The sequence below is a fragment of the Ambystoma mexicanum genome, chromosome 3p, assembly GCF_040938575.1.
Source record: "Ambystoma mexicanum isolate Mex_15411 chromosome 3p, UKY_AmexF1_1, whole genome shotgun sequence".
NCBI classification, from domain to species: Eukaryota; Metazoa; Chordata; class Amphibia; order Caudata; family Ambystomatidae; genus Ambystoma; species Ambystoma mexicanum.
Window position 1 is genome coordinate 1,136,514,308 of NC_090925.1, and position 23,087 is coordinate 1,136,537,394.

General features: G+C 44.2%; 1 protein-coding gene across 1 annotated transcript in view; it reads left to right on the top strand.

Moving 5' to 3' along the window:
* Window positions 1-23,087, top strand: part of MEIKIN (meiotic kinetochore factor) — a 1,264,509-nt gene that overhangs the window by 976,939 nt on the left and 264,483 nt on the right. Inside the window, exon 11 of the mRNA XM_069650059.1 lies at window positions 12,208-12,300. Within this exon, the coding sequence (XP_069506160.1) occupies window positions 12,208-12,300 (93 nt within the window). The remainder of the gene's footprint in view (window positions 1-12,207; window positions 12,301-23,087) is intronic.

The window sequence follows — 23,087 nt, forward strand, 5'->3', positions numbered from 1 at the left end:
TCTTTGTAGTAGACGGAGGGTGTTGGAAATGCCACGATGACCGGAGTGAAGAGTATCATGGCAGAGGTTTATTATTTTTTGTTGTAGTTTGTGTGGGGATGACCAGTTTAGTATTTGTAAACAAGTATCCCTCCTTGGTTCTCAGATCCAACTGATTCTTTTCTGAAAGACTCTTCCAGAGTTTCGAAGTCTGAGTTTGCATACGAATGTCTTCCAGGAGATTGTTTGCTTGAGCTACAAATATTGTATGAGGAAACATCTTAGGATATGCCCGATCTCCCGGGGGCTCGTAGTCTGGACGTCGAGAGAGGGCCTCAGCTATTAGATTTTGTGTTCCGGGAACGTGGCAAATCTGGAACTGGTATTGGGCAAAGAAGAAGGCCCACCGAGCTTGACGGCTATTCCTACATTCCAAGGCCTGCAATACTTGTAGGTTTCGATGGTCCGTGCGGACCTGGACGGGATGTTTCGCTCCGAGGGGTAGATGACGCCACTCTGTGAAGGCTTGGCGGATGGCTAACAGTTCCTTTTCCAAGACTGAGTAATGGGTTTCACTAGGAGTTAATGTCCGTGAAAGGTAGGCGATGGGATGTTCCATCCTGTCCCCGAAGAGCTGTTTAGCATGGCTCCAATAGCGTAGCTGGAGGCGTCTGTCTCCACTATGAATGGTCGGTTGACATCAGGCTGAGCCAGGATGGGGGCCTGGGTAAACTCAGTCTTCAACCGTTGGAAGGCTTCCTCTTGAGCTGTGGTCCAAAGGAAGGGAGCATCTTTCTTTAACAGGGCAACGATTGGTTGGACTATCTCGGAAAAGGAAGATATGAATTTCCTGTAAAAATTTGCCAAGCCCAGGAAGGATTGGATTTGTTTCACAGAGGTGGGGCTCGGCCAGGATAATATAGCCTTAACCTTGGATTGATCCATACCGATGCCTTCTGGACTAAGGACAAATCCTAGGTAGTGTATAGTGGAAGCATGGAAGATACACTTCTCGGGCTTTGCCAGGAGCTTGTATTCGCGTAGCCGCTGTAACACAGCCTTAACATGTTCTTTGTGCTTGGAAGGGTCCTTTGAAAATATTAGGATATCATCCAGATAGACAATCACGAAAAGAAATAACATGTCTGAGAACACCCGATCCATGAAGCGTTGGAAGACCGCTGGGGCATTAGCAAGTCCAAAGGGCATGACCAAGTATTCAAAGTGACCAAAGGGTGTTCGAAAGGCTGTTTTCCACTCGTCTCCTGCCCTAATACGGATCAAATGGTAGGCACCCCTGAGGTCCAACTTGGTAAAAACAACTGTGCCCCTTACTGCCTCCAGGATGTCCGAGATCAGGGGTAACGGATAGCGATCCTTAAGGGTGCATTGATTTAGACCTCGATAGTCCAGACACGGTCTGAGTTCCTGAGTGTCTTTCTTAGAAACGAAAAACAGTGAGGCCCCTGCTGGGGATTTAGAGGGTCGTATGGTGCCATTTGCAAGATTTATATCCAGGTATTCTCGCATGGCTTTCTTTTCTGGTTCGGAAAGGATGAACATCCTTCCAAAGGGAATCACAGCGGAAGGTTCCGTTTCTATAACACAGTCTTCTGGTTTATGGGGAGGTAGCGCCTGGACAATCGCAGAGGAGAAAACATCAGAATATTCCTGGTATATCTCCGGAACCCGGATAATGTTTGAGACTGAAATTGTACCTTGATGGTTCGTAGGAAGTCCCTCTGATGGTGTCGGAACAAGATCTGAAATTTTGCAATGGGACATACAAAACTCAGAACCCAGGAACAGGGAACCCGCTGCCCAATTGATGAACGGGTTGTGTTTTTGAAGCCAGGGCATTCCCAGAACCATTGGGTAATGAGCTGATTTGATGATGTCAAATCTTATCTTTTCTCGATGGTGGCTGATAGCAAGCTCGATTTCCTTGGTCTGAAGGGTGATTGGTCCTGAGGAAAGAGGTCTTCCATCAATTGCTTCTACAGGTTGCATTATAGTCCGGGATTCGTAAGGAATATGATGTTTAAGGACCCATTCTTGGTCTTTAAACACCCCCATAGCTCCACAGTCCACCAGTGCCAGTATGGGATATGTTTCCTTCTTGGATGGCGATAAGAAGGCCTGTAAGATTACCAAAGAATTTTGTCCAGGAGAGTTCAAGGATGGAATAGATGTGGAGCAGGCATCTCTCTCCCGAACCTGTGCTCCATTTAGGATCGGGAACTGGAGTTTCCCGAACGCCGTGGGGGGGGCAATTGGGCACTCTCTCACTAAATGTTTATCTGATGCACAATACATGTACAATCCGGTATGGATCCTACGCATCCTTTCCTGGGAGGATATAGGTCCACGGAATGCCCCTAGCTGCATAGGTTCAGGCTCGTTGCTGGAAGTAGAAATGCCTTCGGGGTTCAAGGGTGTTCCAATGGGATTCTTCTGGAGTGGTACCTTGTTTTTCTTTTTCTCTGCCCTTCTTTCCTGGATGCGAAAGTCAATCTGTAGGGCGAGGTCCATCAAGGCTTGATAGGAACTCGGGCGTGCCACTCTGGCTAGTTCATCCTTGATGTCTTCGTTTAGCCCTCTTCGGAATAGATTAAAACAAGCTTCAGAGGACCAATCCGCTTCTTTAGCCAGCTGTTTTAAGCGAGTGACATGCGTGAGCATATCCTGGGTACCTTTTTGAAAGTCGAGTAGACGTTCCTGGGCACTGTAGACCTGTTGTGGGCAGTCAAACATGGTCTTAAGGGCCTGTATGAAACCGTCGTCATCCAGGAGAGCATCCCCAGAGTTAACTAGTGGGGTGGCCCAGGTGAAGGCATTACCGGAAAGATGCGAGATAATAAACCCCACCTTAGCCCTGGGTGTAGAAAAATAATAGGGCTTAAAAGTAAAGTGGACCAAACATGCATCAAGGAATCCACAAAGGCTCTTTGCGGAACCATCATATTTATCAACAACGCTGCCCAGTATTACACTCTCTTTCGTGGCGGATTCAGGGGATAACACCAATTGCCTTAAGGCGGCATTCTCTGCCTTTAAATTCTGCACTTCGGTCATCAACTCTTGCATACCACGCATAAGGTCCTGGATGGCCGCTTCCATGTCCGTATCAAAATCAATCAGGTGGCGTCTCAATCTGTCACAGGTTTCACTTTTTCTCACCTGTTTTCGCTGCTTGGCGAAATCCTTCGCTGGGGTTTTCTTCCGTGCTGTTCGGGTCTTGTATAAGTCCGCTTGGCCGTTTTCGGATTCCAGGATTCGTCCACCTTCTTCGTCCGGGTTCAAGGAACTCCAGGAAGGAAGGCAACCTTCGGGGGCGGAACGCGTGAAACGCGGAAGGATAAGGTACAAGGAGAGGGGAAGGAAAAGGAGTAAATAATGGGTTCCGGGAATTTGGGAAGCAACAGTTCCAGGAGCACGAACTACGACACACGTCAAGCCACAACTAACGGTAGCATTGAGACACGCCGAGCCGCAGGGGAGTGGCTAATTTATAGAGCGTGCTGCCTAGGACGTAAAGGTCGATAGACTGCGTTCCGTGTATACACCCATGTTGGGTGTACTACCACGAGTAACCCCCGACGTGCCAGTGACCAGGAAGACCAGAAAGGGCGGGATCGATGGATCATGACATATTGATTTGCAAAGTGTTGTGTTACAATACGTAGATTAGATATTAGTCTGTAGCACCTCAGAGGAAGAGTGCAGACGTGATTCAGTTCAGTTACTGACTATTCTTGCAGAGAAAGTATATAAAGTAGACAAGGAGAAATTGCAGTATTGTCAAGAAGTGCTGTACATAGGTCCGTTAATTTTGCATGAAGGAAAGAAAGTTACTCCTGAGAGAGCTGAGTTTATTTTGAAAACAGCAAAACCACACATGATAAAACACATGCAAAGATTTTTGGGACTGTGTAATTATGTGAGAGCATGGATCTTTGACTACAGTTCATACATAAGGCCCCTGTTGCAGGCTCTGAAAAAAGCACAGGCAACTCAGGAAAAAATTGTCTGGACTGAGGAAATGGAGGAAGGGTTTGATGAGTTGAAAAAAGCAATTTGCACAGCTCCAGTTTTAGGAATTCCCAATTATGCTGAGGAATTCTTCTTATTTTTGCTCACGAATGGCACTGTCATGAGAGCAGTACTCGCGCAGCGAACCACCTTGGGGTACAAGCCCCTTGCATGTTATAGTGGGATTTTAGACCCAGTAATGAGGGGTCATTTTCCTTGCAAACAATCTTTGACAGCCGCCGCGTTCGCCATTGAGATGGCTGCCAGCATAGTAATGGGGTGTTCCATGATGTTATTTGTTGAACATGCTTTGTTTGCCATTTTGGAAAAACCTAAAGGTACGTTGACTTCTCAAAGGGCTTCTGCCTACGAGGTGGTCATATCGAATCCAGCAATTAAAATAGTTTGATGCAGGATAGTGAACCCTGCCATGTTTGTAGCAGAACCACTGGCAGAAGAGATCCTGAGGGTGAAAGAAAATGCTTTGACAGCTGGGGAGATTCTCTTTATTGACTGTTCTTCTAGGATTGATTAAAATGATGGGCAGAGATATACAGGTGCCGCTGTGGTAACGCACACGGCCAATGGAGAGTTTGAATTATTGACAAGTGCATGACTACTGTCTCACTTCTCAGCACAGACTCCAGAGTTAGTGGCGTTGATTGTTGCGCTCGAGAATCACACAGACCAGGAAGTAACGGTGTATAGTAACTCCGCCTACATGACATCGATAGTACACGCAGGGCTAGCACGTTGGAAAAGAAAGGGCTACCTCAGAGCGGATGGCACTCCAATGCAGCATGCAGCTTTATTGGACAGACTCATTAAAGCATTACAAATCCCAGTAGGCATCGCAATCGTTAAGTGCGCAGCTCACTCTAAAAGGGCAGACTTTATCTTGCGCGGAAATCAAGCTGCAGATGAGGAAGTGAAACATATTGCATGTTCAGACACCATTATTGCGTTTGATACGACTAATGTGAACAAAAGCATGGTGGTGATAATGAGTGTGCCTGAAAGTTATAACAACTTGTCTAAGACTCAGCTAATGGAAATTCAAGTGGAAGAGCCGCAGGACGAGAATGACCTTTGTAGGCGGAGGGGGTGTTCTTTTACTCCTTCCGAAGCATTATGGAGACAGGAAAGCACTGGTAAACCAGTGATGCCTGTAGCCCTATTAAGGGTGGCGTTGCAGCAGCTATTGCGAAGGACTGGTTTGTACTAAATTTGGTAGAACACGTTGCATTTTATGTAGTAAACTGCATTGTATGTCAAAAGTTTACTGCTGTGCACACACTGCATACAGTTAGAGGAGTTATTTCAAGACCTAATCGTCCTTTTCAGCATTTACATATAAACTATGTCGACATGCTGCACGTCTGTAATGGATACAGATATATCATTGTTGTAGTATGTCACTTTTCAAATTGGATTGAAGCTGGTCCATGTACACATCCAGATTCCACCTGCGCAGCTAAATTTTTAGTACGAGAAGTGTTTCCCAGATGGGGAATATGTGAAGTATTGAGATCAGATAATGTTCCTCATTTTGTTAATGAAGTCTTTGAACAGATAAGCTTGTTGCTTAGTATAAAGGACAGGTTTTCATTGGCTTATCACCAGCAAGCGAACAGAATCTGTGAGAGACTGAACGGCCTGCTTAAAGAAAGAATAGCCAAATTGAAGCTTACCTTGAAGAAAGGATGGTTGCATTGCCTACTACTGGCATTGTATGCGTTGAGAAAATAACCAGGTTCCGACCACTATATTACACTGCATGAAATAGTGACAGGGAGGCGCATGAGGACACCCCTCACACCTCCATCTAGAACTACAAATGATGCCCAGACAACAGCAGAATTGTTAGGAAAGGAGTTACGTGTGTATTTAACAGGTATGACTCCAAGTATCTCTGGCATTTCAGATCAGCTCAAGCGGAAGGGTTGTGGGGCTCAGAACACAGATGGAGACAAACAACAACTGGATGGGAAGAATTACGTCTTCCCAAACTTTTTCCCAGTGATCATACCCTGTATGGAAATTTTCAGAGTTTATCGTGCAGGACGTAACGCCGTCAGCAGTGAAGGTAATAGGAAGACGTGCGTGGATATTTATTTTTTCTCTACATTCTTCGTTCTTGCCCAGCGTTGGTGGGGAGAACTTTTGACATTAGTAATTTCCTGCAAGATCCTAAGAATGGTCCAATCATGAGGAGATTCTAGCATCCTGAGTACAGTGGGGAAAACACAAATGCCCCTATCGGCTGACAACACCCATAGACTGGTTGGGAAGGTCTTCTATTATTTAATTGAGGAATGCCCACATCTTGTTGGAAGACAAACTGACGTTCGCACTTTCTTGAGAGATCTGAGGAATACAGTGGCACTTAATGAATTGCTATGTGATCTAATTGAGCAAGTCAATCTATATTCGAGTGAACACTGAGGACATCCTGAATGAGACATTTGAGGGAAGATATCCAAAGTCTATCTGTCTGAAGTCTTTTATTTCTTGCTGGAGAAGTATCTACATTTAGTCTGACGAAAGGACGATTCCTTTGACTACATTAGGAACTTTGTGAGTCGTCCTGCAATCAGCCAGCTGATCGGGGAACTTGTGGAACAGATTCAGTAGCTTCTAGAATATTTCATTATGTTGCCCGAATAAAAGTTGATTTTTCCTTCCTTAAAAAAGATTAAGAATGGGCAGCACCAATAGTAATAATGTTATGGCCAACAACTAGAGACCTCCACGATGTGCAAGAAGCTACTGTTGTAAGAAGTAAGCTTATCTATACGTCATGTATACATGTATTTTGTTTATAGTGATACTTTTCTCACTTACAGTGCGTACTGCTTACTACTTGGATCCAAATAGAGCAAGGATTCCTGCGTATCTTCCTATGCAGAAGGAGGGTACAGATGCGGCAACTATAGGCAGCCAAGACCTTATGTAATTGTTCCTACAATGGAGGTACCTTTTAAAGGCACCTAGTCCTGTGATAGATAAATCTGGGTTACCTTTTGGAGGGAGGTCACGTTTGGAGATTATACAGGACTCTCTGTGGCTGTCATATTCTGCTGCTAAAAAGAGGCTTCAGGAGCTTTCTCCTACACAGATTGCAAATGTAAAAGCACCAAGTATACTGACAAATGTTCCTATTATTTGTCCAGTAATAAGGAATTATGTTGGCATACTTCATGAGATGATTATAGAAACTCATAAGAAGAGAATGAGACCTAAGAGAATTGCCGGGGAGGATGATCATGAGTTAAATTATTACTTGGATAGTACAGCACACTTGGGGAATAACAGATGGTATCAGCATATGAAAGAATTGGGAAGGAGGACCTCGAAAGAGGAATGCTTTGTATGTGCACTCCTGCCTTATAGCATGGGGAAGTCTAAGATCTTCATAGCTATTGAAGTAGACATCCTGACTGCACCTTGTTTGTCACACATACCATTCTGCCGTACAAGAGGCCAGTTCATGGGTCGAACAGCCTATCTCAAATGGGCAACTTAATGGACAGATCCAGAGGACGGTGAGACTCAAAGACGGGACTGCAAGCTCATACTAAGAATCGTGTGATCAGATACGAAAGGTCTGGAGTGAAATAAGCAGGAATCAGATGGGAAGTAAGCAGAAGACTGGAGAGTCCAGGAAAATCTGCAGAAGAAATTCATAGATGGAAGAATAGAGGCCTGTTGCAGATTTGGGGATCAGTGCTTTCACCAGATGGTTGGGAAGAAGGTGCAGTGATCTGCAGAGATTGGATAATAATGTGTCACTACCAGCCAACTATTGAAAACGCGGAAATGCTGTTTAAACCTTTATGGTCAAAACTTGCTAAACTACTGACATGGGTCGAAGATGAAGGATGACCTTTGCAGATAGTGCCTTTGGAAAGTGCTTCAGAAACAATGGCACAAGAAAAGTCGTAGAATACCGGAACTGTGGTGGAGTCTTTGATGCACCAGGAATTAACATTGGGACAGCAATGATCATGGATCACTACTGGGCATGTGGATCCAGATCTTATATGAAGCTACGCAAGGATTGGGGAGGACGATGTTCCATAGTAAATGTTCATGTACCAGCATTGGTGATTCCTAAAAGTGACTCAAACATTCATTGACAGCTTTCCCAAAGCAGACGCTCACTTGAGAAGGAAGAGGCTGTAGAGCTGATAAGTCAAATAAAGAGGGAGAACTATTTCTCAGCCAAGTCGATAGAAGCCTTGATCCCTTTCCATATGAACATATACTGTTCAGCCAGACTTCGTCGATATTCACGATGATCTTCATGCCAAGGATCCAGGTTGGAGCAAATATTAAATGGCTACAGATTACCAGATGGGAATTGTTACGGACAGTCAACACCACCATTGAGGGGTTCAATGCGATCAGGGAAGAGATGAGAGCCATACTACTGATGACTGAATAGATATTTCCTGGACATAACAGCTATGGATGGTGTTTGTGAAAAAAATTGCAGAATCATGTTGCACGTTTATACCTTCTCTCGAGAATGGAACATTGACAGAGGCCATAGAAATGCTGACGAAGCTACACATCCAAATGGTAGACGAAGTGGAAGACATTGCTGATGATAGCTGGTTTGGATCAATCTTTTTTGGGGTTCCACAATGGATGGCAGACATGTTCAATTTTCTTGGAGCCCTGATCTTGATGGTATTGCTTGAATTCTGTGTGATTAGGATAAACTCACAATGCAAGAAGACTGCAAAGAAAGCCATAGGAATGAAGATCATGATTGATGTTGAATCAGGATGGAAAACCAAGGAGTTGACAGATAAAGAAATCAAAGATTTCATGAAAACCAGCATCCATGCACCTGAGGGAACGAAATTCCTGTATCCAAAGAATCATAAGTAGTATGTGGGAAAGTGTATCCATTGCAGTCCAAATGGACAGTGCATGCCCATGACTTGGAACAAGTATGAGCATGTGAAATCTGCTGGATGCCTGAAAGATATGGGTCCCAAAGAAGCATTTCTTCAGAAAAGGATTTCTATATGTGAAGGATGATGGGAGAGTGGTCGATGAATCGCCCAGAGGGGGGTGGTAGTGCAGAGAAGGAGCCAAGTACCCTCACCTCAACCATATCGCCCATATTACCTATATGTTGGGAACCAGAGTGTGAAACAGATACAGTACCAGTTAAAATGCAGATACCAAGAATAATCCTGGAAGCAAGGTTCCCATTGAGAAAGCAATACCTGCATACACGGCAGTATGATGGCCATTTGAATGAAATTCCAGAAGAAACAGGACAAAAGAATGAAAGAGCAGATTGGTGACTTCACATGAGACAAGACTGACGTCCATAGAAGAAATGCAGAGATCATAGAATGTAGATATTCTATAAAGTATCAAGAAAGTATCAAAGATAAGTGACAACTTGGGATCAAGATGAAGAAGCTTATGCTACAGAAATTATGAAGATATCAAGTTATTTTGCACGTGTACGGATGCAAAGAAACACAAGCAGACGAAGTAGTCTTGAGGCTAGCTTTATAGTGAATAGATTGCGGCATGCGCCAACGTATACATATATAGGAGTAAGCAAGAAATTCCATTATCTGTTATAACAGAGCTGGACCAGAAAAGGAAGGCCTTTCCAGTGTGTCGCAATTGAATTACAGAATTGAATCTCAAAAGGGCGAGGCTGGACGATCCCCAAGAAGCCAAGGTCGTATCGGACTGGGATGAGCAGACATTGGTTACAATCTTGTGAAAGAATGAAACTCCTGTTCAGAAGACATGGACAAAAACAAGGAAGACAGAGGTTGATTAAATAGTATTTTAAATGCACCCAAGCTCAAATTTGTGGTCTTCAGTCACGTGGAGGGTTGAAGCTGGACAAACATGACGAACCACACCTATGCAGGGAGACAGAGCGTGCCTCTACTCCCCTGTATTCTCAAGAACAAAGAACATTTCCAAGACTGAGGTCAAAGGCTTAATTTACATGCAGACCACTGAGGTGATGATAGATGATATGCTAATTGGTGGGAAGCTATGGTTATGACCAGCTCATCAGCACCTGGAAATCCTGCATACGTGCTGCTAACGAGGGTGGAAAGGTACTGATGGATGTAAGAGTGCCAACCAATTATAGGGGTGCGCGTAATTGTGGGCCCTATAGTTTGTGTAACCAATGCGACGTTGGGTATTTAGTGACGTTTACAGTGACTTGTTGATGGGAGGGCTTACTTGCCCACCTGACATTAAAGAGCCTATCACTTTCTTAGACTAGTATGGAACGTATACTTAGATGTTCCCTTTGAGCCTATCACATTTGCCACTAGGTTTTTGTAGTTTGCCACGTAAGATGACGTTAGCAAATACGTAGGTTAATATCGGCTATGACGAGTTTTCATTATAAAAGTAACGTTTTTTATGAAAAGCATTGAGACCATGCTGTGAGACGTCCGTTGTACTCCCTGTTTTAGATAATTAACATTAAAACAGTCGACCTTTTGCCAAATTCCTGAGTCGTTTCGATTATTGATATTGCAGTATCTTCTGCATCCCCATTCATCTCAAAGTATTGGTGCCTCATCTTAAAGGGATGGGTTGGGTCGGCAGTCCTGGCACTGACGGAAGACTTTTACTTTGGACATCTTGACCGAGACCATAGTTGGTTTTGTTGAGGCAAGTAAACTCCTTATAGAGTTGGGGAAAGATGGGCTTTTATACAACCCATTTAGTTTAATAAAGGTTTATAGCAAACAACAGTATACCTCTATGTCCGAGTCTTTCTTACAATACCTCACAATTGGAACGTACCTTTGGTCCACCATCTGGGAGGTGACAGAATGAGTATAAATGCTTACTTGGATGAAGCATGCTCTGTGGACGGTTCCAGCAGTCTCCTTCACGGCCTGCTCCTCCTTCACTGCTGGCTGGCGAACGTGTTATTAGTTGATTTGGCTATGATAAGCTATGCAAGAATATCACAGCTATAAAAATACTGCAGGTCCTGGATCTACAGGATCTGAGATATCAGTAGATTATGCGTATCAAATGCTTTAAAGGGGAAGCAACAGTAGCATCAGTGATGTATGGTCCCTTGTCCTATGCCCACCAGTATTGTTGGGAAGAACAGGGGATCATACTTCAAATACCGCCCTGAGCCCCACATCATATAGCCACCACACAAAACCTCAGGGCCAAGCATGAAACATCATCACAGTGCACATACACTTTCAAAGATAAAAAGGAAAGGGTAGACCATTTCCTTGAGTGCATTGTGTCTACTTAAGCCTTAGCCCGGAGAGGGCAGGAATTCCCGGGCATAAGGTGCTCAGAATTTAGGAATTTCTGTATTGCCAAAATAATATAAATTACTGAATGACTAATGGTGCACCAAGCTAACTTTTTCTGAGGTCTTTGTGCTTTTCTCCTACCATAATGTGCTTTGTGCGTTTATCTTTCATTTCTGTTAAGTGAGTAATCCTCTTTGATTGGAACCCATAAGACGTTTGGTGCGTCCTCCTCTTTGAGGAGTTTATATAGAAATAGAGTTTATTGTTCACAAAGCCCAAGTTACATGCTGCTGAAAGATCCTGTGTTTCTCTGGTTATAGATCTGTGTGTTCTAGGCTGTTTCAGGTTGTGGTTAGTGATGCTGCGTTTTCATATCGCTCTCTGTCTACCTTCCCTATCCTCTTTTCTGCTTAGCTGTAGATCACTCAATGGCTGCCTGTACATTTTAATGTAAGGTGAACAGATCGGTGCGGCTAGAGTTGGGGAACACATAGGCGGGGTGTGTAGTCGAAGTGTCTGCCAGGCTAGCGGAGTGAACCAGCTTATTCTCCTGCAACCTGTGGCTAACTGGACTGAATTACATTGTAAGAGCAGCATAACTTTGAATTATAGGCAGCTGCAAGTGTTTTGTGATTGTTTTGTATTTCTATGCCGATTTCAGAGGGCCTCAGTCACACTGGCATCCACAATCTTTGACTTTACAAGACGGTATATTTTTTGGAGCAGTTTCTGTCAAGTCCTGTTCAGCAGAATATTTTTCAAACCTCTGTAAAGCATTTTGTGGCGACTGGGCACAGTATCTGAATCACCATGACAGTACCTTTCAATAATCTGCATCATGTTTTAGTGTATGTTTCTTCTTGCTGGCTAACTTTCTGTTCTTCCATCTGCCTTGTCACAGTCGGCGATGGATTGCAGTACTGTGCGGCCCCAATGTGACAGAAGATTCAAGGATGTTGAAGAGCGGCGGCAAGAGTTGCGACGTATGATAGAGGTGAAATATTTGATGAACGAGTTGGAAATCTGCTTTCAGTTAATGATGTACACTTTATAATTAAAATGTTGCTCTAACGGCTATATAGTTCTGTAAACTGGGCTACTGATTGGTCTGAATGTTTTAAGGATTGTTTGGCGCTCTACTAATGGGCCCTGTTTTACGCTGCACTGTTTGTCAAGGCTAAACGTTCAGAAATCATATTACACTATGAAGTGTGATGAATCCTGTCGATTCCTCACAGAATCCCTGCCTAAAGTCTCCTCTTAGGTTGCCAGGGGAAGGCAGCTGCTACCTGATCCTAACCATGTTGATGGTATTCGCTGGGTGGATTACCTGGGAGGAGAAGGCCACCAAAGGAATAAGGTGACTCCGTTAGGAGGGACGCAGTATTCACCTGCTTTGGAAGACAAAATGTCCCGAATACCAGAAAACCTAATAGCGTGTTGTCAAAGTAAGGTTCCCTTTTGAAAACCACCCACAGTATTAGTGATGAAAAAACGCATAATCAACATGAGAATACTATGTATAGCAATCATAGAATCAATAGCCTCAATTTTGATGGTTATGATTCACTTTTGGCTACAAACTATAGAACCAAGAACAAACCAGTAGTTCCTTTAAATTGGTTTCTGAAAGGTGCAACCGTTAAACATAACAAATTGCATAAGGATAAGCAGTCTAATAGCTCTAATGACCCAAAAGTAAGCGGGACCTTTGGGTACTTAAAAAGCCTTCAGGTGCAGGGATCATGCAGCGGGAAGCAGTGTGAAGGCTGACTGTCCCGCTGGAGAGAGGAGCTCTCCTAAGTCTATGCAGTTCTTCGGTGGCTGGCGAGCACCGGAGTACATGAGGAGTGAAGCGGACACACTGCATATAAAGCGCTAGCACTGGAGGTGTGACCGGAGCGGTCAGGCATTTAAATCCCGACATGGGAAGCAGAAGCTGAAACAGCAGTGGGTCGGAAGGGAGCGCAGAAGAAGACTGGTGACTTGCCCTATGCGAGGTGACCCAGAGGCGCTCCATTTCAGACTGCTATCTGGACATAGACATTGGGCCTCATTACGACCCTGGCGTTAAGGGTTTAACGGCGCCGTAAAAGGCGTCGGCGCCGTTAAACCCTTAACGCCTCATTACGAGTTCCGTTTGTGGGACCCGACCTAGGGTGCCGCAAAGGGACCTTGGTGCTAAGTACGGTGCCGCAATTTGCGGCACCGTACTTAGCGCCTTCCCCATACCTATTGAGCCCTATGGGGCAAAAATGGGAATGGGGAAGGGCCCATGGTGAATGGGGAATTACCGCCCCGCCAACCTTGGAATGGGGCGGTAATAGCACCATGGTTTAGCGCCGGGGTCGTAATGAGGCCAATTTTAAAGGAATGGTTCGGTCAAAAATTTTTATTGCCCCTACGGGTCGGCCATGTGTTTTTAAGCCTAAGTCGCTCGATTTTAGAAAAATTTCCTATGGACCTTACCTGAGTTTTCGTCCATTAAACGCACGCGAAAACAGGCAGCAGGGAGCTGCCATTTTGTGATAATCCTATCATTTCCCCCATCGCCCTGGCTGACCTGCTTTTGCGGCACTAAATCATATCCCCCACCCCTGAGCCTGACATTATCAAAACATTCATATTCCCCGCCTCTCTCCGTGACGTTACTGTGCAGCGTAGGCAAATGCACCCAGTCGTCTTCTACGCGACTTCAAACAGAAGCCGGAAACCAACACAGATCAACTCACAACACAGCGCGCCACAATTCGGAATATGAAACTGTACTTTAAAATCAAACCGCAACACAGTACATTTGGTAAAGTACATTTATTTGACATTAAATGTTTATAGAATATTCTGCAATTGCCATATGAACTCCGAAAGTCATTTATTTTCTTTTATCTCTATTTGCAAATCCGTAAAATTTTATTGTGAGTCGCGCGCTGTTCCTTTATGGTACACAGGGTGTTGGATTTCGTTCAAAGAAGCACTTTTGTCGCACGTTGAACCGCAGGGCTGTTCCATCAAGTAGGCACTAGGCCAGCGTAAAGGTTGATATGTTGCTTCTAGCCGCTAGTACCGCGTAAGGGCATATGGGCCCTTGGCGATCGTCCCATAAAATCATCAGAATGGTGCAGTTGTTTACATTAAGCTGCAGCTGGCGGCTGAAGAAACCATCTGCCGGTGTCTGAAACTGGTGGCAGGGGCAAAATGGGAGGAAATACCTATTTTGAAAACATAAAATGTATAATTAGTCTCGCCAGCCGATCTTTATTAATATTATTCATTTTATTTATTACGGCAGAGCTGAAACTATTTGCTTTCAAGGATAGTGCAATGGAGTATGTTCGGCTCTAAAATCAATGCGAAAACTACGAAATAAATTGAGGTTAGTACACAATGAGAAACGACTTTTTGTCTAAAGGCGTGTGGAATGTGGACCTGCATGCCCATGTGCCCGCTACAAGGACGATCCCACAAACCTTTTCAAAGCTCTTCATTCATTCATTTATTCATGCATCCATTCATTAATTCTTCATTCCGGTATAAAAGCATCTAAAGAATTACTTACATTATATTTGCAATTTCCATTGTGTCTCTGCGTAATGCAGTCTGTATATCCCACTGTGCTCTTGACAACGATTTTTCGTATACTGAACTAACATGAAACTCGATCTAGTTTAAGAATTTTCTGCCTTATCGTCTCTTACGTTATTGCACCCCCCAATCTCCCCTTCAAATGAAGTTCTTTCTGCATGGTCCCTGCCTCTCAAGGTCAAAAAACAATAGAACCTTATACTGCCAGTGCGAGTTGTAAGCCTCTTCAGGGCGCGAGCTGAAAATCAAAGCCGCTGACCTTCACTAGAAATGAGCATACATTCTTTCTTTGCAACATCCCGTAGTAAAGCCATCTGTGAGAACTTGAAGTTTTGAATCCATCTATGTAGTGCGCCTCAATGTGCAAATGCGAACTGGCTTCTCTCCCATCTGCAACGGCTCGCTTGGCGCGTTCTAAGGCCCCAATTATGTCCTCGTTGTCTGCGAGCTTTGAAGCCCCAAAGAACCATAACTATTGAGACTTTTAATTTTTTGGGGAAGGTCAGGGAAAGTATAAAGTACCAGAGGAGTTGAGTTGAAAGTGAGATTTATTGTTTGTTTGTTTTAATATTTGCAATACGCAAGCCTCCCCTCGGTTAACAGTGCCCAGCATTTATAAGAGATTGCGAAAATTAGTTACATCAACAAAAATATATACTACACATATAGACAAGGTCAGCAATATGAGGTGAATAGAGAGAGAATTCAAAGATGACACCCAGGTAGTTCGGCACCCAGGATGGTGAAGGTAGGGGTTAGGGTTAGCGTACTTTGTATGCACACTGTACAATAACATTTATTTACAAAAAGACAATCGTATTACAATTATTTAAACCGGGATTTGTATTTCACAACCAGCTCTCCTTTGGGTGGACATGGCACAGTTGCAATGTTGGGTGGCAATGGATCAGTGCTCTGCACAGAAATGTTCAAAATTCCATATCTGTGCTTCTCTAATACAGCAACAATAAGGCTTTTGACAAAGTCGAACTCCATTTCCTCATAGACTGGTTTGATCACCCATTGCTTACTTCTTTTTGAAAAGGCCTTAGTGTAGCGAGGCATCCTTACATTACCCTTAGTCCTAGATTGTTCATGGCCGAGATTCTCATTATGGGCCAAGACGGCAAGTAGAGTCCTATGTCTCATGCCCTGTATGCTGAAATGCAAGCGCTTTGGCCTGTACTTTAGGCACATATTGTGGAACACCTCCAAACCTCCTGTGTTGCAGAATTCTGTCAGTCCCCTCAAATCTCTTGATAGAGTTTTATCGAAAACAATCTTCTCAATGGCTTTGTGTGTCGGTGAAGATGGATTGAACCACTTCTTCTTCCATGCCTCCACTGGGGATAAAGGGCCATGTTCACATTGGTGGAAATGTAGGTTTTCTGACCAGCGGTGCACGTTGGTACAGTGGTGCATCAGTGACTGCCATTTTTCAAGTAGTATTTCAACTGACCCTTCACAAGTTTTGGAGCTCCACCAAAGATGGTTGCTGATAGACTGGGACCACTCTGAAATACTTTCCAAACCTTTTTTTTTCCCTGCAGCCGAGATTTTCTTATTGATTGATTTAGCAAGATGCCATACGTCAAATTGATGTTTAATATGTGGGAACTGCTCTCTCATTGTCTTGGCAATTGAAACGTGTCTGTCCGTGGCTATGAGGTCGATGTGCATTCCCCTCGATTGTAGATATTCCACTGATTTTATAAATCCTAGTTTCTCCATGGCCACTGAGGATGTACATTGTGTTACCTGCACGACCACCAAACTCACAATTTTCTTACTATCCATGTCCTGAAAGTGGTAGGTGCAGTACTTGGCAGAAAATCCAGGGCTGTCGCACTGTCCATCGCCAGCTAGCCTGAATCGTTTGCCTTCTAATGTACTTGCTAGAGCCGGAAACAGATAATCATGTTGGTATTTGTAGTACTGCGTTTTTGAAATGAAATGGAGTCCCACAAACTGAAAGAAAGACTCTAACTTTCTAAAACTGGAGCCACTAAAAAGTGATGCAGCTGCACACAGTAGATTGCCTGCTGGCAGTTTCCCCAGCATCGGTTGTGCAGACCATGATAATGTATGCTGTAATCTACAGGCGGCCTGTATTGTGACGTTACTGCCTTGTTTTTGACGAGTCACATGAATCAATGGCTTCCCACATACTTTCCCTCTGACGGAATGGCCACATTTCAGCATACTTCTAATATCCATCAAACAACTGTCGAATACTATGTATTTGCCCTCTTTCATTATACTGTCATCCTGTGTCAAAGTTGTTTCGGCCTGTGACGTTGAGGACATATCACCGCATTTGAAAGAAATATTGCTGCTATCAAGTTCAAATGCGTAGGTGAATGCTGCTGCTGGTTCATTCTTTCATTTCAACATCTGCTACCTTAACATTGATGGGAGAACACAACAATGTCAACAGCTTTTTTGGTGGCAATTTTTTGGCGGGTGTAGATTGTGTGAATTGATCTGCGACTACTTCAGAGCTATCTTCAATACATCCAGTATCATGTTGTTGCGGCGGTGCGGTCGTACTGTAGCAATGGTCCAATACAACTTTGCTGGATTCTCCAGACACATTCATTTCATGTTCTGGCCATTGGACATGAGCATCCCGAGTCTCAACATGCTGCGTCTGAATTAATAGTTCCTCCATAGTGTAAATGGTCTGGCAAGCAACATCTCTCATTCACTTCACTGTCTGTGTATGTATAGTTCGTAGACCCACCGGTAACTAGAGGACAGATTGAAAAGGGATGTTCAGTTTCAACACAAGATAAAGTATAGTACAATTGACTGGAAAAAAACATAAAATAGTCCCCAGCACAAAAAAAATTCTAAAGTTATGAACTGTTTGTAACTAACCTTATTTTTGTTTCTTTTCTTTGCAACTTTTTTGACTCGACCTTCAACATCTGCACGCTGTTGCTCCGATACGTATCCGCATGTCTCCCCTTCCCCTTGCGCTGCAACGACTATATTTTCTGTATCCGCATAGACAGCACGGAACGAGGCTCCATCGACTCCCTGATACATAGTATTTTCATTACTGTGTATCAAAATATTGTTAGCATAAAACGCACGTGAGGACGAACACATATGTTCATCTCAATAGCCAAACACGATTTAAACATTGTGTGGAACAATCAAACGACAAGTATTCGAGCTCTGATGACCTAGTTCGATGGAGCTGTCAGTATCCATACCTCTGGCTCTACATGGACTGCCACGAATGATTGTATTGAAGAGGAGGCATCAGCAACTCCCTGAAACACAGTACTTGCGTTAGTATGGTTTTCAATATCGTAAACATAACACACACTTGGGGTCGACGGCACAGGTACATATAAAGAGATAACCACAAATGTTGCATGGTCTAAAAGAATCAAGGAATATTTAAAAATGATCAGATTTAATTGACTTATTTCTCCGATTTCTTTACATCTGCATCATCTAAATGGGATCTTGTGATTGTAGTGGAAGCTCCATCATCTCCCTGAAACACAGTACTTGCGTTAATAGGGAAGAAAGTATAGCCAATGGAATCACGTTATATGATCACGTTCGATGGAGGTGTCAGTATCCATACCTCATGCTGCTGAAGAATATCTAGGGCTGTTGTCAATATGGTGCACACTTCCGAAAGCTGTTGCGCCGATTCGTATCCGCATAGTCCCGCTTCCACCGGAATTACTTGTATTTGCATTAGTAAGTATTACAATATTGAAAACACAACACACTTTTGGGGTTGACCAAACAGGTACATATCAAAGGCTAACCACAAATGAAACATGGTGTAGAACAATCAAACGACAAGTGTTCCAGTCCTGATGATCACGGTCAGTTGAGCTGTCAGTATCCATACCTCGGGCTGCTGAAGAACATCTAGGGCTGTTGTCAATGTGGTGGACGCTTCAGCATCTCCCTGATAGACAGTACTTGCATTAGTATGGATAACACTAATTATAACTGAAAACAAACACCAGGGGATGACAACTAAGGTGTATATCAATTGGAAAGCACTAACCAAACAATTGGTAAAATAATCACACAATACATACAAACTATTACTTGACATGCATAAAACAAGTCTGTAGCGGAATAGCCAAGTATGATTACCTGATACGCGCTAGAAGTGGTTGATAACTGCGAGCATGTGACGGAAGTAGAATGTTCTTGCTTCAGATTCAAGGGATAGTCAAGAAGTTGTAAAGGTAAATTATTGTTTGATAATGAAATGCCAATATTTAAAATTGCCATGTAAGGAGACAGAATACTTGAGTAATGTGCAATATAGCACAGTTGCCTGTGCCCATATATAGATTTTGTTTGTGGGTTATGAAATCTAAAAATAATATATTGATAAATGTCATTATTCAAAAAGCTATACACTCATATCAATGTCGAAAGTATTCCAAATTGGAAACACCACCTAAAATATCAATGAATCCATTCGGCTACCTACACACTACCGCAAGGCCTAAAGCTAAAAACGGACACTTGACTCACCAGTGGCGGATTGTGGACGAATAGAGTGGGAATAGCGTTTGCGAGCAATTTTTGTGTCGATCGCCGTTTATTCTTCTTTGTTACCCAAGATGTGTACATGTTCGAGGGAAAGTGCCGGCTGCAGATGCGGTATCGATTACCCCTCTTGTCCTCAAAGACTTGTTGGACTCTACTTTCCAGCTCATCCAGTGGATATCCGCAAAGTCTGACCCATTCTCTTATTCGATCAACAGTTTTCGGGAATACATGCATTGTAGTGCCTTCAGATTTAGCATGGGTCCTCGAAGGGCAACCGCTAATCGAACAGGCAGGCATTGTTGAAAATTCTGTAAAGTAAATATCAAGATTATTATAAAACCTTGATGAATAAAAATGTCATAAAAAAGTAAATGAACCATACCATGCTCAATGCAAGGTTTGTTTTGGTCGCCGGAACTATACCAGTTCATCGTGTGCGGCTTAGTATTTGCATAAGTTAGACATTTTTTAAATTATGTGACTAAACTCTGAACATGTGACTCGTCCCGCGGATGTTCTGTCTTGCACGAAAAGGAACCATGCTTACATTATAGACTGGACCCCCGAAGGATGCAATTCGATGACAATTGACACAGATGAAAATAAATAGATCTATTGATAGCATAACAATTGAAACTCAAGTCAATAGCAATGAGACCAATGACCATAGCTCTATTGGGTACTGTAATAGGAAATTGATTGAAATGTAAAAATTACCGAAATATGACTAGGATACATGGCCTTACCTTGACCAACAAACAGTTGGATTCAGTAGGCCGAGCAGTATGTTGCAGGAGAACAGGTAGATGGCCACAGGTAGCACACTGACGAGTTTGCTCGAAGCGGTCACAGATAGCACGGCGACGAGCAGATTAGCATAGATCTCAGTGCTTCTCAGGTAGAAGGTTCAGGAGTTGACTTGCAAAGCACAAAGATGTTCTCATGAGACATATCAAGTGGTTTATAAAGTATTAGAAACAGGGGTGTGTTTGTGAATGAATGATGTGTGTATGTCGTGGTATTATGTTTATTGCAGGGGGGCGCCCTGCATCAGGGGAGTCCTGCCTGGAGACACGGGGTCTGAGGAGGCCATGTGAGCGATGGCCCCTGGGCGTGGGATATCTTTTGAAGTGTACATGCTGTTTGGCACCTTGGCCGTTAACGCCCGTCACAGCCCCCCATGCCAGCGCTCATCCCCAGGTGCGAACCGCCTTTGATAGAGGGGGTGGTATGGATGGGCCTGGGGCGTGCAGATAAGGCACAGGAAGACTGCTGAATGGAGACACACCTATGTGGATTGCAGGGGGGTGGCCTGCCTCAGGGGAGGCCTGCCTGGGGTCACGGGGTCTGAGGAGGCCATGTGAGCGATGGCCCCTGGGCGTGGGATACCTTTTGAAGTGTACATGCTGTTTGGCACCTTGGCCGTTTGCGCCCGTCACAGCCCCCCATGCAAGCGCTCATCCCCGGGTGCGAACCGCCTTTGATAGAGGGGGTGGGATGGATGGGCCTGGGGCGTGCAGATAAGTCACAGGAAGACTGCTGAGTGGAGGCACACTTATGTGGATTGCAGGGGGCGGCCTGCCTCAGGGGAGGCCTGTCTGGAGACACGGGGTCTGAGGAGGCCATGTGAGCGATGGCCCCTGGGCGTGGGATACCTTTTGCAGTGTACATGCTGTTTGGCACCTTGGCCTTTTGCGCCCGTCCCTTGCCTTATGTGATGTTAACTTTTGCATGACATTCGCGTAGATGGGAACACTGAGCAGGACACGGGGCATCCATTTCTGTACCCCCTTTCCACTCCATTTTGGTGACCTGGCCTCACTGCGATAGTACAGCGCGCAGAGCACATGGCCCACAGCCTCGTTCCCACTCTGACTGGAAAACTCCAGAGGTATTTGCAACAGTTAATAAATGTAACACATCACTCTCTGAGATCACGGTCCTGCATGTGAACTGGCCTGAACCAAGCACATTGCTCGTTCATCTCCACAAACGTGTCCTTGCTCACGCACCCTCGCCAGTGGAAAGTTACTGCCATTCTGACCCTGTGCCCCTGCAAGGTATTCTCTTCATGTGCCAGACCACTGACCACGCCATGATGCCCACCTAGCAGATCCCCAACTAACATATAGACCCCTACTGCAGTATATCGTTGCCTATCAATAACAAATGCCACATATCGGAGATTCTTGTGAGCACAGACCCACACTTCAAACAGTGTATTATAGTGGTCAAGACCCTTGACCTAAGGCCTGTATAATCCAATGTTAATTGATAGTATTGATATATGTGTGACTTTTATAGAGACATAACCGACTGAAAGACTTTGAACAAGTGTTATTTAGTGCATGCATTATTGATAATATATTATGTTAGCTTAGATAGTGACCACCACGCTTCACAGCGACCTGAACTTCACCCATTCCGAGCACAGGTGTCTGACGTCCATCCTTGAATGGAGACGCACTTGATTGATTTAAAAAATCGAAACAACCGTTGTTAAAATATATGTGGTGTTTTATTTTGTAGCTTATTTTGTTGACACAAAAATACAAAACTTTACACATTGTACAGTTCAGGTTGCAGCACAGCGAGAGAAAATCCCCTGTACTGACCACTGTCACTCAGGAACGTTTCTCTTATGGCACGAATGGCACAGACGGGTATCACTCTTCAAACGCGGTGTCCAAGCCTCCCGTGAAGCCACCATGTAAAGGAACGATAGGCCACCAGCCTGTACCACCTGTGAAAAGGAATGAAACAAACTGTTTTTAAATGACCAAGATAAGTTTAATAAACGTTTGTTGTCAATGACAATTCTTGTAACTAATGTCATTCTGCTCGGACAAATGCTATCTAGACACTGCACACTATTGAACGACTTTCATGCGTTACAATGATATGTATATGTAATTTTGGTTATAGTAGAAGACCATGAAATGGGAGTGGCATGACAAGCAGAGTATACTTACTCGTTACTCGGATTACGAGGACGAACAGTTGTGCGAAGTTCGTGCATAAGCACCATCATTATCCTCAACACGGACCGTGTGAGGCAGGCTGCCCTGAAGTCTGGCAGCTCGGTGATGCATTGCGGTCGTGGCTCGCCTTCCGAAATGTAGGCCACGCATCCCGAGTTTTCACAGCAGCAGCAGTCCTCGTCCTCGGTTGGCATTAGCTCTCACCGATTGCATGTGCACCAGGTGGAAACACCGTCCATGCGACTAGGTCCAGGCTCTTCAGCTGTTGAATCGTCCTCCCAACTGCCGTCCGTAGACCCATCGTTTTTGCGTGTTTCCCTTTCCAATAGTTCCTCCTCGGTATACTCGGGCTCGTACATGTAGGGCATTATTGTATCCATTGTGTGTTGCACAAACTAAAATAATTGATAGCGGTGGTACTGGTATCTGTTCACACGGGCTACAAGCAACGAAGGTAGCTGACCAGAGCACAGAAACGAGTCACAGAATACTCAAAGTAGCACAGAGAGAGGAATGGAATCGGAAATCTGCTGCTGTGTGTTGTGAAATGGTCTGTTTATACTTATTGAGGAAAGAGGCGTCCTGCCATTTCCATGGCGACACGTCATTAGCTGAAGCGCAGCGAATGTTGACACGAGACGTGCTTTGGCGTTGTGAAATGGGCGGTACGCGTCTG